Genomic DNA, 14,569 nt, shown 5'->3' with positions numbered 1-14,569 from the left:
CAATAATGAGTTAAGAGAGTCAATAATTAGTTAAGAGAGTCAATAACGAGGTAAAAGAGTCAATAATGAGTTAAGAGAGTCAATAATTAGTTGAGAGAGTCAATAATGATTTAAAAGAGTCAATAATGAGTTAAAAGAGTCAATAGCGAGGTAAAATAGTCAATAATAAGTTAAGAGAGTCAATAATAAGTTAAGAGAGTCAATTATGAGTTAACAGAGTCAATATGAAGTAAGGACAGCCAATAACGAGGAAGAAAGAAAATGTGTAACATATTTGGGCTTGTTTGGCAGTGTTTGTTATTGTGTTATTGGTTTGGTGGTGTGTGTGGTGGTCAAAGGGGTTTGATAGTGTGTTATAATAGTTTTTTTTGTGCCTAATGAGTATTTGTTAATGTGTTAAAAGGGCTTCTTAATGTGTTCCACAAGAATGTCAATGGGATACAAGTGTTTAGTGTGTTAGAAGAGTTTGTTAGTTTCTTAGAAGGGCGTGTTAGTGTGTTACAACAACAGGTGCTTGTTTGTGTATTAATACATTTGTTAAATGTGTTGTTAGTGTGTTAAAAGTGTATATTAGTGTGTTTCAAGTGTTTGGTAGTGTGTTACAAGTATTTGTTAGTGTGTTTCAAGAGTTTGTTAGAGTTTTCAAGTGTTTCAAATGTGTTACAAGTATTTGTTAGTGTGTTTCAAGTGTTTGGTAGTGTGTTACAAGTGTGTGTTAGTGTGTTACAAGTATTTGGTAGTGTGTTTCAAGTGTTTGTTAGTGTGTTACAAGTATTTGTTAGTGTGTTTCAAGAGTTTGTTAGAGTTTTCAAGTGTTTGGTAGTGTGTTTCAAGTGTTTGTTAGTGTGTTACAAGTGTTTGGTAGTGTGTTTCAAGTGTTTGGTAGTGTGTTTGAAGTGTTTGGTAGTGTGTTTGAAGTGTTTGTTAGTGTGTTACAAGAGTTTGTTAGTGTGTTTCAAGTGTTTGGTAGTGTGTTACAAGTATTTGTTAGTGTGTTTCAAGAGTTTGTTAGAGTTTTCAAGTGTTTCAAATGTGTTACAAGTATTTGTTAGTGTGTTTCAAGTGTTTGGTAGTGTGTTACAAGTGTGTGTTAGTGTGTTACAAGTATTTGGTAGTGTGTTTCAAGAGTTTGTTAGAGTTTTCAACTGGTTGGTAGTGTGTTTGTTAGTGTGTTACAAGAGTTTGTTAGCGTTTTCAAGTATTTGTTAGTGTGTTTCAAGAGTTTGTTAGAGTTTTCAAGTGTTTGGTAGTGTGTTTCAAGTGTTTGTTAGTGTGTTACAAGTGTTTGGTAGTGTGTTTCAAGTGTTTGTTAGTGTGTTTCAAGTGTTTGGTAGTGTGTTTCAAGTGTTTGTTAGTGTGTTACAAGAGTTTGGTAGTGTGTTTCAAGTGTTTGTTAGTGTGTTACAAGTGTTTGGTAGTGTGTTTCAAGTGTTTGTTAGTGTGTTTCAAGTGTTTGGTAGTGTGTTTCAAGTGTTTGGTAGTGTGTTACAAGTGTTTGGTAGTGTGTTTGAAGTGTTTGGTAGTGTGTTTCAAGAGTTTGGTAGTGTGTTACAAGACTTTGCGTGTCAGAATAGTTTGTTTGTGTATTACAACAACAAGAGTTTGTTAGTGTGTTACGAGTTTGACAACCACAATTGCAACACACTAAACAAACACTTGTAATACTAACAAATCTTGTAACACACCAACAAACAAATTCTTGTTAGTGTTACAAGTGTTTATTAGTGTGCTACACGTGTGGTTGTGTCACTGGTGTTGAGTGGTTCAAGAGTTCTGCTCCCTGAGGTCCATACGTGGACATGTGGACCTGATGGATGGTGTGAGATGTTCGTCAAGGCCGTGAGCTCGTTATACACTTGAAGGTAAAACTTGGACTAACAAGAGCCTGGACTCTGGAGACGACCTCGCTTTTGTTCTGGTGTCAATTACAGTGATTGAAGACCCGAGACCGGTACCAGACTTCCAGTCCTGACTGTGTATCTGAGATGCGGGTCGATGCCGGAATGTTCACCAAACTAAGTAGAACTTTGGATTGTGCTGAACTTCGAGTGTAAGTCATGATCACAGGTGAAGCGAAACTTCCGAAGGCTCTAACATCATGACCACCTGCCTCCTCCTGAAGGTTCCCGATCGTCGGCCTCCATGTTTGTGCCAACGCTGCTTCCTTCTGAGAGGACTCGACTCCCTCCAAGACTGGAGTCTGGCTGAGATTCACACGAAACAACGGCAGCGTCTCTCGAGGGGAGACTAGGAAGAGCTGATGAGGGACTGTGAGGAGGAATCATAGGCAGGACACGAGTCCGTTTTTTTGGAACAAACCTGCCCCGGAACTCTGGAGACACTTTCGCAGACGAGTCTTCTCTCACATCTCCGCCGATGACTCACATCCAACCAACATTAAGCACAGACACATAAAAACCCTGCAGGTCTAACCCGGGACATCCACCCAGGAGGATGTCCGCCGGGTCCTCCGATCCTCACGGGGAAGAGAGCAAAGGCCGTGAAACAACAACAAACATCTGTAACCTTAAGACACCGTGCTGTCAGGTCAGAGCTGACACACAAAACACACACACACACACAAAGTCACTACACAAAAGAGTCACAAGCTTTTCCCTTCCAGCTTCTTTCTGAAGGTTTATAAGATCCTAAAATAGCTGTTTGTGGGGCAGGATTAAAGAAGACTATTGAGCTGTTGTAGTGACACACACACACTCGCTCACACACACACACACACACTCACACACTCGCTTTTGTGCAGCCCAACTGGGGCGTGAGAGGACGGAGGAGTGCTGGGACCGAAGAGGAGGTTGTCGGGAGGTGACGGCGAAAAAAGGATGCAAAGTGGAATAACAACAGAGGGAAGAAGAAGGAGAGCGGACAGCAGGGGGAGTGTGTGAGAGGTGACCAAGGAATTAGCGGCTTATCTGAAACACACACGACCTTCGTATTGCTCTGACTCACACACACATTAACACACACGTGCGCACACACACACACACACAATGGTGCTGGGCAGAGTTACAGAGAAACCGAAAGACAGGTTGAGTTTATCTCTCTCTCGCAAAGTGATGAACAAACAAACAGTCAGGGAGACAAAGACGTTTGTTCTCCGATGCAGCAACAATGGGATTCCTCGTAGGGAGCCGGCCGTCTCCGAAACATGCCGTTTAAATATGAATCATCTCCAGAATCTAGTCGACATAAGACATCTGAAGAGTCATACATAAAAGAGTGTCTGTAAATACTTCATGTCCTGGACCTCCGGTCAGACCAGGGGAGCCTGACGTCACCACGGAAAAGTCTGAGCCAGAGGTCAGTCGCTCCAGACGCTGACCGGGTTTAACTGGTACAATACAGGTTACTTAAACACAGGGACAGGAAGTGATGTCAGATGTAGAGGTGCTGAACCATAAACAGAAGTACATGACAAACACCTGCCGAGGATCAGGACCAGGACCAGGTCTGACTCTGAAATGAGTTTCCAGCGCTCCTGTGGTTCAGAGATCCGACGTGTGTTATCTGCTGCAGCAGAAGGTTCCTGAGATAAGGGCGTTCCCTGCAGCTCGCTCAACCAAACCTGCGTTCGGCTGGTATTTAAAAAAAAGCCAAAAGAGTTTGTCCTATAGGAATGCAGACGACACTATGGATTATTTCACTTCTAATTAGGGGACGAGAGCCGGCAGTGGAGGGGCGCAGGGTGGTGGTGGGGGGGGCGGAGAAGGTCAGACCCCTCTGGGAGCGCCCGGGCGATCTGCTACTGAGAGTGAAAAAAAAGGCAGAACATTCCGAAGCCACAAGTGCCACTGCTGCTCAGCGTCATGCCGGACTGGACAGGGTCGAAGTCCCGGGCGGCGTCAGATCCGCGATGGACGAGCTCGCCGCAGTCGCCACCAAAACGTCGCTATCAGCTGTTTTCGTTGGAGGCGGCGTGGAACCCCCGCAGACCCGAAGCTCAACACAAAGAGGACCAGAACTCAGCAGAGGTCAACAAGTGACTAGAACTGACCAGAGGTCTTTGTCTAAAAATGTCCAGCCAGTGAGTCAAGGGGACCGACTAGTCTCTGAACAGTGATTGTCCAACGCTGGACGTACTACAGCTACGACGACGTCACACCGTTGATTCACAGACAAACACATCACACACACTAAACTGTATTCACACACACCAGTGCACACCTACAGTATTTACTTTGCTGCCTTCACACATACATACAATCTCATGCATGCAATACACAGTCAAACACACACACAGGACCCCAAGACCCAGTAACAAATAGTAAAGTAACATTCCTCACACACACATGCACACGTATGGTCTTGGGTGAAACGTGGACTCAAACAGTATAGAGTACGACCGTAGTGATAAAGGATTACAAGGAAGACGCAGCTGATTCAATGCTCTTATTTTGAAAGCCGAACGTTAATTTCCTCCTACTGAGGGGAAGTTTCCGTAAAGTTTAGCGAGAACTCTCCAGATTTAAATTTGGCTCAAGAGTGACGAATACCAAGTGACGGTTAGCTTGACAGAATTATGATGTCAGCGCTGTATTTGTATTAAAATGTTGTTAAGCTACGATCACACATGTTGTATGTGATGCTGTAATGAAAGACAGAGCCGCATTTTGTTGCTTCTGATTGGTTAATATTGCGAGGTGACTTCTGTGATTGGCTAGATTGACGCAAAAGGGCTAAGATTTATTATCATACACATTCACACACACAAAAATATAAACATTCACACATAGAACAACAAACAAACAACAACCAAAGATACACACAAAACCACACAAATACACAAACAAAACCCAAAGAAACAAACATAAATAACCACACATAGATTACACAAAAATAAAGACTCAAAATCACATATGCACACAAAAACCCAAACAAACACATGCTTAAACAAAGACACATTCTCACACACAAAAAAGCATAAACACACCTAAACTAGCACACATTGAACAAATACACAAAAATACACAAAACCACACACTGACACGCACACAGAAAAGCACACACACAAAAAAACACGTGCTTAAACAAAGACTCATTCACACACACTCACAAAAACAACACATCGAACACTGACACAAAAAAACACACAAAACCACACACTTACACGTACACAGAAAACCCAAACAAAAAGACATAAACAAGCACAGAAACGACACGTGAGACAGAAAACCGTGACAGACTGATTCAAATACTGAGTCTCATCTCTACTACTGACCCCTGCAGGCCGCTCACGGAACATCACCAGACTTGTTTTCTAACAAGAAGTTTTGACGTCCACGATCTTCTCACACGTTTGAGACTGCTTCCTCGAAGAGGAGATGAAGACACTTCTTCTCTTCTTCGGGGCGGAGATGGAGGGGAACACCTTCGCTCAGCCTTGCTGGCCGCTGATTGCCTATTAAAAGGTCAGAGGTCGGCGTGGTCCATCGGCAGCTCACATTAACATTTAAAGAGGAGGCGTGCGGATTTATTGTCGCTCCAGTAACTGTGAAGCAATTATCAGATCCAGCTGATCACTGGCACGTTCCTGCACCGTTAATGAAAAGCAGCACCAGAGGAATGAAGCTCACCAGCACAGAGCCTTCACAACAAAGTGTCTTCGTACAGGTGTGTGTCCTAGAATGAATGTGTTATGGTGATTATAGTGTGATTGAATAAACCTTGTGTCCATGCGAGTGTGTGTGTGCTAGAGAGAGAGAGAGAGAGAATGTGTGTGTGTTTGTGTGAGAGAGATAGAAAGAGTGTGTGTGTGTTTGCATTTGTGTTTTTGTGCGTGTGTGCATGCATGTGTGGGTGTGTTTTGTTTCTGTGTGAGGGAGTGTGTGTGAGTATGTGAAAGAGAGAGTAAGTGTGTGTGCATGTATGTGTGGCTTGTGTGTGACTGTGGGAGAGTGAGTGTGTGTGTTTGTGTGAGAGAGAGATTGAGTAACTGTTTTGGGTTTGTGTGTATGTATGTGTGTTTGTGTGATTGTTTGTGAGTTTGTGAAAGAGAAAGTGTGTGTGCATGAGGTTTGTGTGTGACTGTGAGAAAGAGTGTGTGTGTGTTTGCATTTGTATTTGTGTGCGTGTGTGCATGCATGTGTCTGTGTGTTTTGTTTCTGTGTGAGGGAGTGTGTGTGTGTGAGTATGTGAAAGAGAGAGTAAGTGTGTGTGTTTGTGTGTGTGAAAGAGAGATTGAGTAACTGTTTTGGGTTTGTGTGTATGTATGTTTCTGTGTGTGTGTATATGTTTGGTTGTTTGTGAGTTTGTGAAAGACAAAGTGTGTGTGCATGAGATTTGTGTGTGACTGTGAGAAAGAGTGAGTGTGTGTGTGTTGATAAACATGTGTGTGTAAGGGTTTGTGTGATTAAATGTGAGTGTATGAATGCATTTGTGTGTGTGTGTAAAAAGGTTCCTGATGAATAAAGTTGATAGATTAAAGCGGAGTAAGGAATGCTGACTCAGCAGTTGAAAAAAAAGTCACTCTTTTCATTTCCTGTTGGTTTTCACTGCCAAATAGTGATCTGCTAACCATGCAGGGCTCAGTTTTTGGCAGCAGAGTGAAGTCTGACGTCGTCCTGGTCCAGCCCGGACCTTGATCAGACACCTCATCAGGGGTCAGCTGGACGTCTGATCACCTGGTGTTGCATCTCAGCTGACCAATCAAAAGTCAGTTGTTTCGTGTGTCTTCAGAACGGGCTGGACCAGAACCAGCAGGCTCAGGACAAGAGACTGAAAGTTCCAAAAGAGACCACGAGAGTCTGGCCCAGAGCGAACGTCGTCCTCCACAGAGACAGGCGACTGCCGGCTGCTCTGGTGAGGGTCCGCCCCAGAACTTGAACGTCCTCTAAAGGTCCAGTCAGGCGGAACAGCTCGGTCCAGTCGTGCTCTCACGTCAGCCTCAACATCGAATCTCCAGGAGTGAAGCTGTGAACATGTCACGAGACTCCTGTCTCCACCTCAGGACCTCAGATCCAGAGGAGTTGTGACCCTGTCCTCAGCAGTGGTCAGTTTCTGGTCCCACCACGTTGTCGCGCATCAATCTTTCAGCTGTCGTCTGCTGCGGCGTCCTGACAGAGACTCTGAGCGTGTCTGACAGGAGACGCCGCAGCCGTAACTTTCAGGTCAGACGCAGAAACAAACTTCTATCGCTCACCTCCGGGTGGATTTGCAGGATCAAACCAGCAGCGCCTCACAGCGACCCCATGGGTTCTGACCGTCTGCTGGTCTCTGCTTCACTCAACCAGAAACATTATGACCACTGACAGAGGACACAATAGTCAGGGAGGATGACTAGGCCAGAGAGTTGTCAAATGTTTCTCAATCGTTTAAAGATGATGACCTTAACTGTTACCTGACCCCCTCAACCGTTGCATGACCCCCTGAACATTTACCTGACCCCCTCAACTGTTACCTGACCCCCTGAATCACCATCTGACCTCCCTAACTACTACCTGACCCCCTCAACTGTTACCTGACCCCCTCAACCGTTACCTAACGCCCTCAACTGTTAATTGACCCCCTCAACTGTTATCTGACCCCCTTATCTGTTATCTGACCCCCTCAACTGTTACCTGACGCCCTCAACTGTAACCTGATCCCCTGAATTACCACCTGACCTCCTTAACTACCACCTGACCCCCTCAACCGTTACCTACGCCCTCAACTGTTACCTGACCCCCTCAACTGTTACCTGACCCCCTTAACTGTTACCTGACCCCCTCAACTGTTACCTGACCCCCTCAACTGTTACCTGATCCCCTGAATTACCACCTGACCTCCTTAACTACCACCTGACCTCCTCAACAGTTATCTGACCCCCTCAACTACCACCTGACCCCCTCAACCGTTACCTAATGCCCTCAACTGTAATCTGACCCCCTTAACTGTTACCTGACCCCCTCAACCATTACCTGACCCCTCAACTGTTACCTGACCCCCTGAATCACGATCTGACCTCCTTAACTACCACCTGACCCCCTAAACTGTTATCTGACCCCCTCAACTGTTATCTGACCCCTCAACTGTTATCTGACCCCCTCAACTGTTATCGTCCCCTCAATTGTTATCTGACCTCCTTAACTACCACCTGACCCCCTCAACTGTTATCTGACCCCCTCAACTGTTACCTGACCCCTCAACTGTTATCTGACCCCCTCAACTGTTATCTGTCCCCTCAATTGTTATCTGACCCCTTCAACTACCACCTGACCCCCTCAAGTGTTACCTGACCCCCTGAATTACCACCTGACCTCCTTAACTACCATCTGACCTCCTCAAGAGTTATCTGACCCCCTCAACTACGACCTGACCCTCTCAACTGTTATCTGACCCCCTTAACTGTTACCTGACCCCCTCAACCGTTGCATGACCCCCTGAACATTTACCTGACCCCCTCAACTGTTACCTGACCCCCTGAATCACCATCTGACCTCCCTAACTACTACCTGACCCCCTCAACTGTTATCTGACCCCCTCAACTGTTATCTGACCCCTCAACGGTTATCTGTCCCCCTCAACTGTTATCTGAACCCTCAACTGTTATCTGACCCCCTCAACCGTTATCTGACCCCCTCAACCGTTATCTGACCCCCTCAACTGTTATCTGACCCCCTCAATTTTTATCTGACCCCTCAACTACCACCTGACCCCCTCAACCATTACCTGACCCCCTGAATCACCATCTGACCTCCTTAACTACCACATGACCCCCTCAACTGTTATCTGACCCCTCAACTGTTATCTGACCCCCTCAACTGTTATCTGACCCCTCAAATGTTATCTGACCCCCTCAACTTTTATCTGACCCCCTTAACTGTTACCTGACCCCCTGAATCACCATCTGACCTCCCTAACTACTACCTGACCCCCTCAACTGTTATCTGACCCCTCAACGGTTATATGACCCCCTCAAATGTTATCTGACCCCCTCAACTTTTATCTGACCCCCTTAACTGTTACCTGACCCCCTGAATCACCATCTGACCTCCCTAACTACTACCTGACCCCCTCAACTGTTATCTGACCCCTCAACGGTTATATGACCCCCTCAACTGTTATCTGACCCCCTCAACCGTTATCTGACCCCCTCATTTCTTATCTGACCCCTTCAACTACCACCTGACCCCCTCAACCATTACCTGACCCCCTGAATCACCATCTGACCTCCTTAACTACCACCTGACCCCCTCAACTGTTATCTGACCCCTCAACTGTTATCTGACCCCCTCAACTGTTATCTGACCCCCTCAACCATTATCTGACCCCCTCAACTGCTACCTGACGCACTCAACCGTTATCTGAACCCCTCAACTGTTATCTGACCCCCTCAATTGTTATCTGACCCCTTCAACTACCACCTGACCCCTCAACTGTTACCTGACCCCCTGAATTACCACCTGACCTTCTTAACTACCATCTGACCTCCTCAAGAGTTATATGACCCCCTCAACTACCACCTGACCCCCTCAACTGTTAACTGACCCCCTCAACTGTTATCTGACCCCCTTAACTGTTACCTGAACCCTCAACTGTTATCTGACCCCCTCATCAGTTATCTAACCCCTCAACTGTTATCTGACCCCCTTAATTGTTACCTGAACCCTCAACTGTTATCTGACCCCCTCAATATTTATCTGACCCCTTCAACTACCACCTGACCCCCTTAACCATTACCTGACCCCCTGAATTACCACCTGACCTCCTTAACTACCACCTGACCCCCTCAACTGTTGTGTAACTGTTGTGTAACACGGCTGTAGAGTCATCACTCTAAGATAATCCATTTTTTACGACATCAAGAAAGTGTGACTGACTTTCTGGCAAAAATCCTTCTGGGCAAAATCGTTCATCTTTAATCTGCCCACTACTGCGTAGGAGTCGGTGTGATGGGGGCCCTGAGATAGAGCGGGGTGTGGGACATAGATCTGGACCAGCTGCACATTCTATACCTTAATAAACAAATGTTCTCTTTTGCTTATTTTACTATTGAGGGAGAAACCAGTAAATGACAAGCGCTGATGCAGGTTTGTTGCATTTGTGGATGTGAGTGACAGTCAGAAAGCAGCTTATTGAAATGACATTTTAGAAAATATGAAAATAAATCTGCTTTTAACAAAAGAAAAGACACAGCTGGTCTGAAACCTGCAGGAACTTATTGGTGTCACGGGTAGGATCAGTCCATTCAGATTTAGATTTCTTTCTTACGAACAGCGCCAGACCTGATCGTCATGGCGACTTAGAAAGGTATCACCAAAGTAATGGAGTCAGAGGAGCGACAGCGGCGTCCCTGGAGCGCAGGCGACGACGCTAAGTGAAGGACGGTTCCATGTTCCTTCCCTGGTGACAGCAGGTGAGGGAGCAGGTCTACATTATTAACTGGACACGGAAGAGGAACCCGGGCAGCGGCCCACGCTGATGTGGGACGTCCCGGGACGGCACACACAGATACGGAGAGAGCAGCAGCATCCGCCGCCACGGCACAGCAAAGCAGAAAGAACACGCATGTTTAATTCACAACTTTCCATTTCAGCGTGCTCCTCTTCATGCGCTCGACGCCGAGACCCTCCTCGGCCCCCCTGGGCCCCGAGTCCGACTGGCAGAGGCCGAGTCAGCAAGTCAGAACGAGAACGTGAAGCCAGTAACATCTTCTAGCTCCCACTGCGACGACAGAGAACAAGATTCCAGATGAACCGCTTCTCTCTCGAGTGTCGTCGAGTCGTCAGCCGAGTCCTCCACTTTCACATTAATGTAAGCCGACTGAGTCCTCCACACTCCAGTTCCAAGTCCTCCTCTCTCTGGTTCCTGTTTGCTAGCAGAGTCCTACACATCTTCAATGAAAGAGTCCTACGCCCTCATGTTCCTTTAGTCCTACAAGCCTGAGTCCTCCCACTCAAGTCCTACATCAGTGAGTTCAGAGTCCTACACCCCCACATTGACAGAATCCTACAAGTCTTCTTATTTTCTTATTTGGTAACACTTTCACAGGGTCCCACAACTTCACATTCATAGAGTCTACAGCCCTAGTACTCACTGAGTCCTGTGCCTTCATGTTCACTGAGTCCTACAAGTCATTCGCTCTGAGGTTATTGTTGGTAACACTTAAACAGAGTCCTACAACTCCACGTTCATAGAGTCCTCCGTCCAAAGGCTCATCTAGTCCTCCGCCTTCATGTTCAATTAGTCCTACATGTCCTTTGAGGTCAGGTTATTGTTCGTCTTCACCTTTCCTTCAACTGAGTCCACTAAAGTTGGACTCGCTCAGGGAACCAGATTCTGGAGTCAAAAGTGGATGGAAATTGTTTTAATCTCCCGGGAGAAGTAAATCTCTTAACAAGTTCAGTTTGAGAATCCGTCGCTTCCCCCGACAAAGACGCTCCGTCTCTTCTTCACATGACGGGGCTGACAAGAGAGAAGCGTCCTGACTGTGGATGTGACAACGCTGACAGGGAAGCTGTTTGGCAGCTCAGCACAGATTCTCCGCCAGGTTCTCGCCGCCGCCGCCGCCCACCTCACGTCCTCTTTTGTTCCAGAGTTCTTATCGTGTTGGCAGCTTCTAGTTCTCCACCGACGACATCACGAGAGTTTTTACTCGACAACGCTACTCTTTCGAAGCACGACAAAGAGCCTCAATCTGCGGGACTATCTGTCGTTAATCCAGTAATGAATGTGGATTAGCAGCAGGATTAAAACCAGAGTGAAACAAAGGCCGAGTCTGGAGAGTCTGGAGACTCCTCGGACGTTTTCTTTAATGTTGCCGGGTTACACACTCACTCCATCGTTCACTTAGTAAGATCACAAAACGTTTCTGTCTCTCCTCACACACGTTCACCAATCAATGGACAAAATGGCCGACCGTTAATCCTCGCTAACGTTTGCGTTATTGATCGACCCGCGATCAATTACGCCGCAGCGCTACAGTGCAGTGATCACTGACCAGTTGACCGGAGGGTCGATGAGCACAGACCATCAAGAGACATGCAGACAGGAAGTCGTTTTCAAACACATCAGAGACGGTGCGGGGAACCGGACGAACCAGCTGTTGTCCATCAGATACCTCACTGGCCTATCAGGAGCCATCGTTTGAAAATACACACATATTAATGGAGCAGAAGGGCACACCAGGCTCCTGCCGTCTGATTGGATCACAGGGCCGTGTGACCCGATCCAGTCACGGTTCTAGTTCCGAGAGGCACCTGCATGGAGCCAACATCTCCGGGGAAGTAAAAATAAATCTTCCCGCGTCCACTTGTAGGTGGATTATGTAACGCTGGTGAGCAGAGTGGGCTGTGTGGGCCCATCCAGTCTGGTTCTGACCCAACATTCAGGGTCCAACTATCAGCTGATTTACACCGAGCATCAGCAGCAGCTCCACTTCTGGTTCTGACCCAGAATGTCTCATAAAAGGCACATTGAAATCATTTCAATCACAAACACATCAATTTATGATCAACCCTGATTAAAAAAAAAACATATTCAAGACACAGACACAAGAAACCACTGTGTGTAATGTGTGTGTGTAATGTTGTGTGTCTGTGTGCGTCTCACATCCCTTCTAAATGTCAAGAGGTTGGTCTCATTAATTCGGATGATTGTTCCGTCTCCGCTGTGAAAGATTATAGTCGGTAATCCAAGCGAGCGGCGGTCACTCACCTTGTCGGCCATGATCATGGACGAGCCTCCGTGCACGCCGAGCACCGGCAGCTGGGTCTGCACCGACAGGAAGTCCAGGATCTGAGCGATGGCTTCCTGATCGGTGCCGTCGGCAAAGACGAGGCCGTGGAGACGAGTGCGAGACAAAAGCTCACACACCTGAAGACACAAGCGAGAGGAAGCTGACGAGTGAAACCACTTTGAGGCGATAGGTCAGAGAGACCAGGACTCGTGTGGAGCCGCACCGTGACCAGGAACCTCGAGCAGGGACACAGAGACTAGGACCTGTGAGGCATGTAAATAAGACCAGGACTTGTGGGGAGGGACACAGAGACAAGGATTTTTCAGGTATGTTGAAGAGGCTTGGACTTCTGAAGAGGGACATGGAGACTAGGACTTGTAAGGCATCTTAAAGAGACCAGGACTTGTGAGGCATGTTCAAGAGACTAGGACTTTTGAGTAGGGACACAGACACTTCGACTTGAGAGTCATGTAAAAGAGACCAGGACATGTGAAGTGAGACACAGAGACTATGACTTGTGGGGCATGTTTTAAGAGACTAGGACTTGTGAGAAGGGACACGGACACTACGACTTGCAAGGCATGTAAATGAGACTATGACTTGTGTGAAGAAACATGGACACTACGACTTGAGAGTCATGTAAAAGAGACCAGGACATGTGAAGTGAGACAAAGAGACTATGACTTGTGAGGCATGTTAAAGAGACCAGGACTTGTGAGGCATGTTTAAGAGACTTGGACTTTTGAGAAGGGACACGGACATACAACTTGAGAGTCATGTAAAAGAGACTAGGACATGTGAGAAGGGACACAGAGGCTAGGACTTGTGGGGCGTGTGAAAGAGACTAGGACTTGTTAGAAGGGACACAATGACTAGGACTTGTAAGGCATGTTAAACTTGAGCAGGACACAGAGACAAACATCGTTAGACATGTCACAAAGACTTGGACTTGTGAGGCGGGTCGATAGAGGCTCACCTGTGTGATCACAGACTTGGGGTCGGTCTGGTTGATTCTCAGCATCACCACGTTGACGTCCACAGCGTCTTCAGGACGACGAGCAGTCTGGAGCTCCTGGTCAGTGATCATTCGGGTCTGACCCATGATCACCCCCACACTGAGTCCTGGGGGTTTCTGACAGTCAACGGTAACGGAGACCTGGGACAGCAGCAGCAACATCCAGGCCACGGCCCCCATCGCTCCCTGCAAACAAGTCACAAGTTACGCTTGAGCTACGTTAGCGCTGCCAACAGCAGACATGTTTGAACGCCGACATCATTCATTTGCATTATTTCTGGCATTTGATTTTTAGGAACTACTACGAACTACCTCTTGCTGGAGCCTATCCCAGTGTCTTAGGCGGGGGACACCCTGGACAGGATGCCAGTCTGAAGTTTAAGTTATAGCCTCTTCGTTCTAGTAACTTTTTTGTTTCTCAACTAGAGTAGTTTTGTTTATAGCTTTTGTCTTCCTCCTCTTTGGAACAATTTTTGTTGTAAAGTTTGTTTATTGCCAGAGTAGTTTAGTTTATTATGGCAATAATGTTTCCCTTTGGTGTATTTTTTAATATTTCATGGGAGGTATTTTGCCTTGGTCTGTTTTGTGTTTGTCCTGCAGTTTAGAGATTGTGGTTTGTTGCTTTATTAAGTCCTGTCGTCGGCCCCTGGCCTGACGTACACTGGCCTTAGTGACCAAAAACTTTGGCAATTCAACTGATTCTCAGAGCGTTCCGTTGCAAATGTAAATTGCGCACCCTTAATTAAAATGATGAATTAATTACGATTAATGTTTCCACATTTGATTGGATTTTGCTGAGAGGCCATGAATAGACGAGCTAATTTGTTTGTGTTTCAAATATTGCGGTGGATCCTTAAGCTAGCGTATGTGTGGGAGGTAGATTA

At 46.5% G+C, this 14,569-nt stretch overlaps 1 protein-coding gene across 1 annotated transcript in view; it reads right to left on the bottom strand.

Moving 5' to 3' along the window:
* Positions 1-14,569, bottom strand: part of LOC148089055 (glutamate receptor ionotropic, NMDA 2A-like) — a 77,598-nt gene that overhangs the window by 43,612 nt on the left and 19,417 nt on the right. Inside the window, exons 3-4 of the mRNA XM_087802520.1 lie at positions 13,647-13,871; positions 12,649-12,807 (exon numbers count right to left, since the gene is read on the bottom strand). Of these exons, the coding sequence (XP_087658646.1) occupies positions 12,649-12,807; positions 13,647-13,871 (384 nt within the window). The remainder of the gene's footprint in view (positions 1-12,648; positions 12,808-13,646; positions 13,872-14,569) is intronic.

This window comes from Callionymus lyra, chromosome 1 (genome assembly GCF_982586985.1).
Source record: "Callionymus lyra chromosome 1, fCalLyr1.hap1.1, whole genome shotgun sequence".
Classification (NCBI taxonomy): Eukaryota; Metazoa; Chordata; class Actinopteri; order Syngnathiformes; family Callionymidae; genus Callionymus; species Callionymus lyra.
The sequence above is the reverse complement of the archived record's forward strand: the minus strand, read 5'-3'. Positions and strand labels throughout refer to the sequence as shown.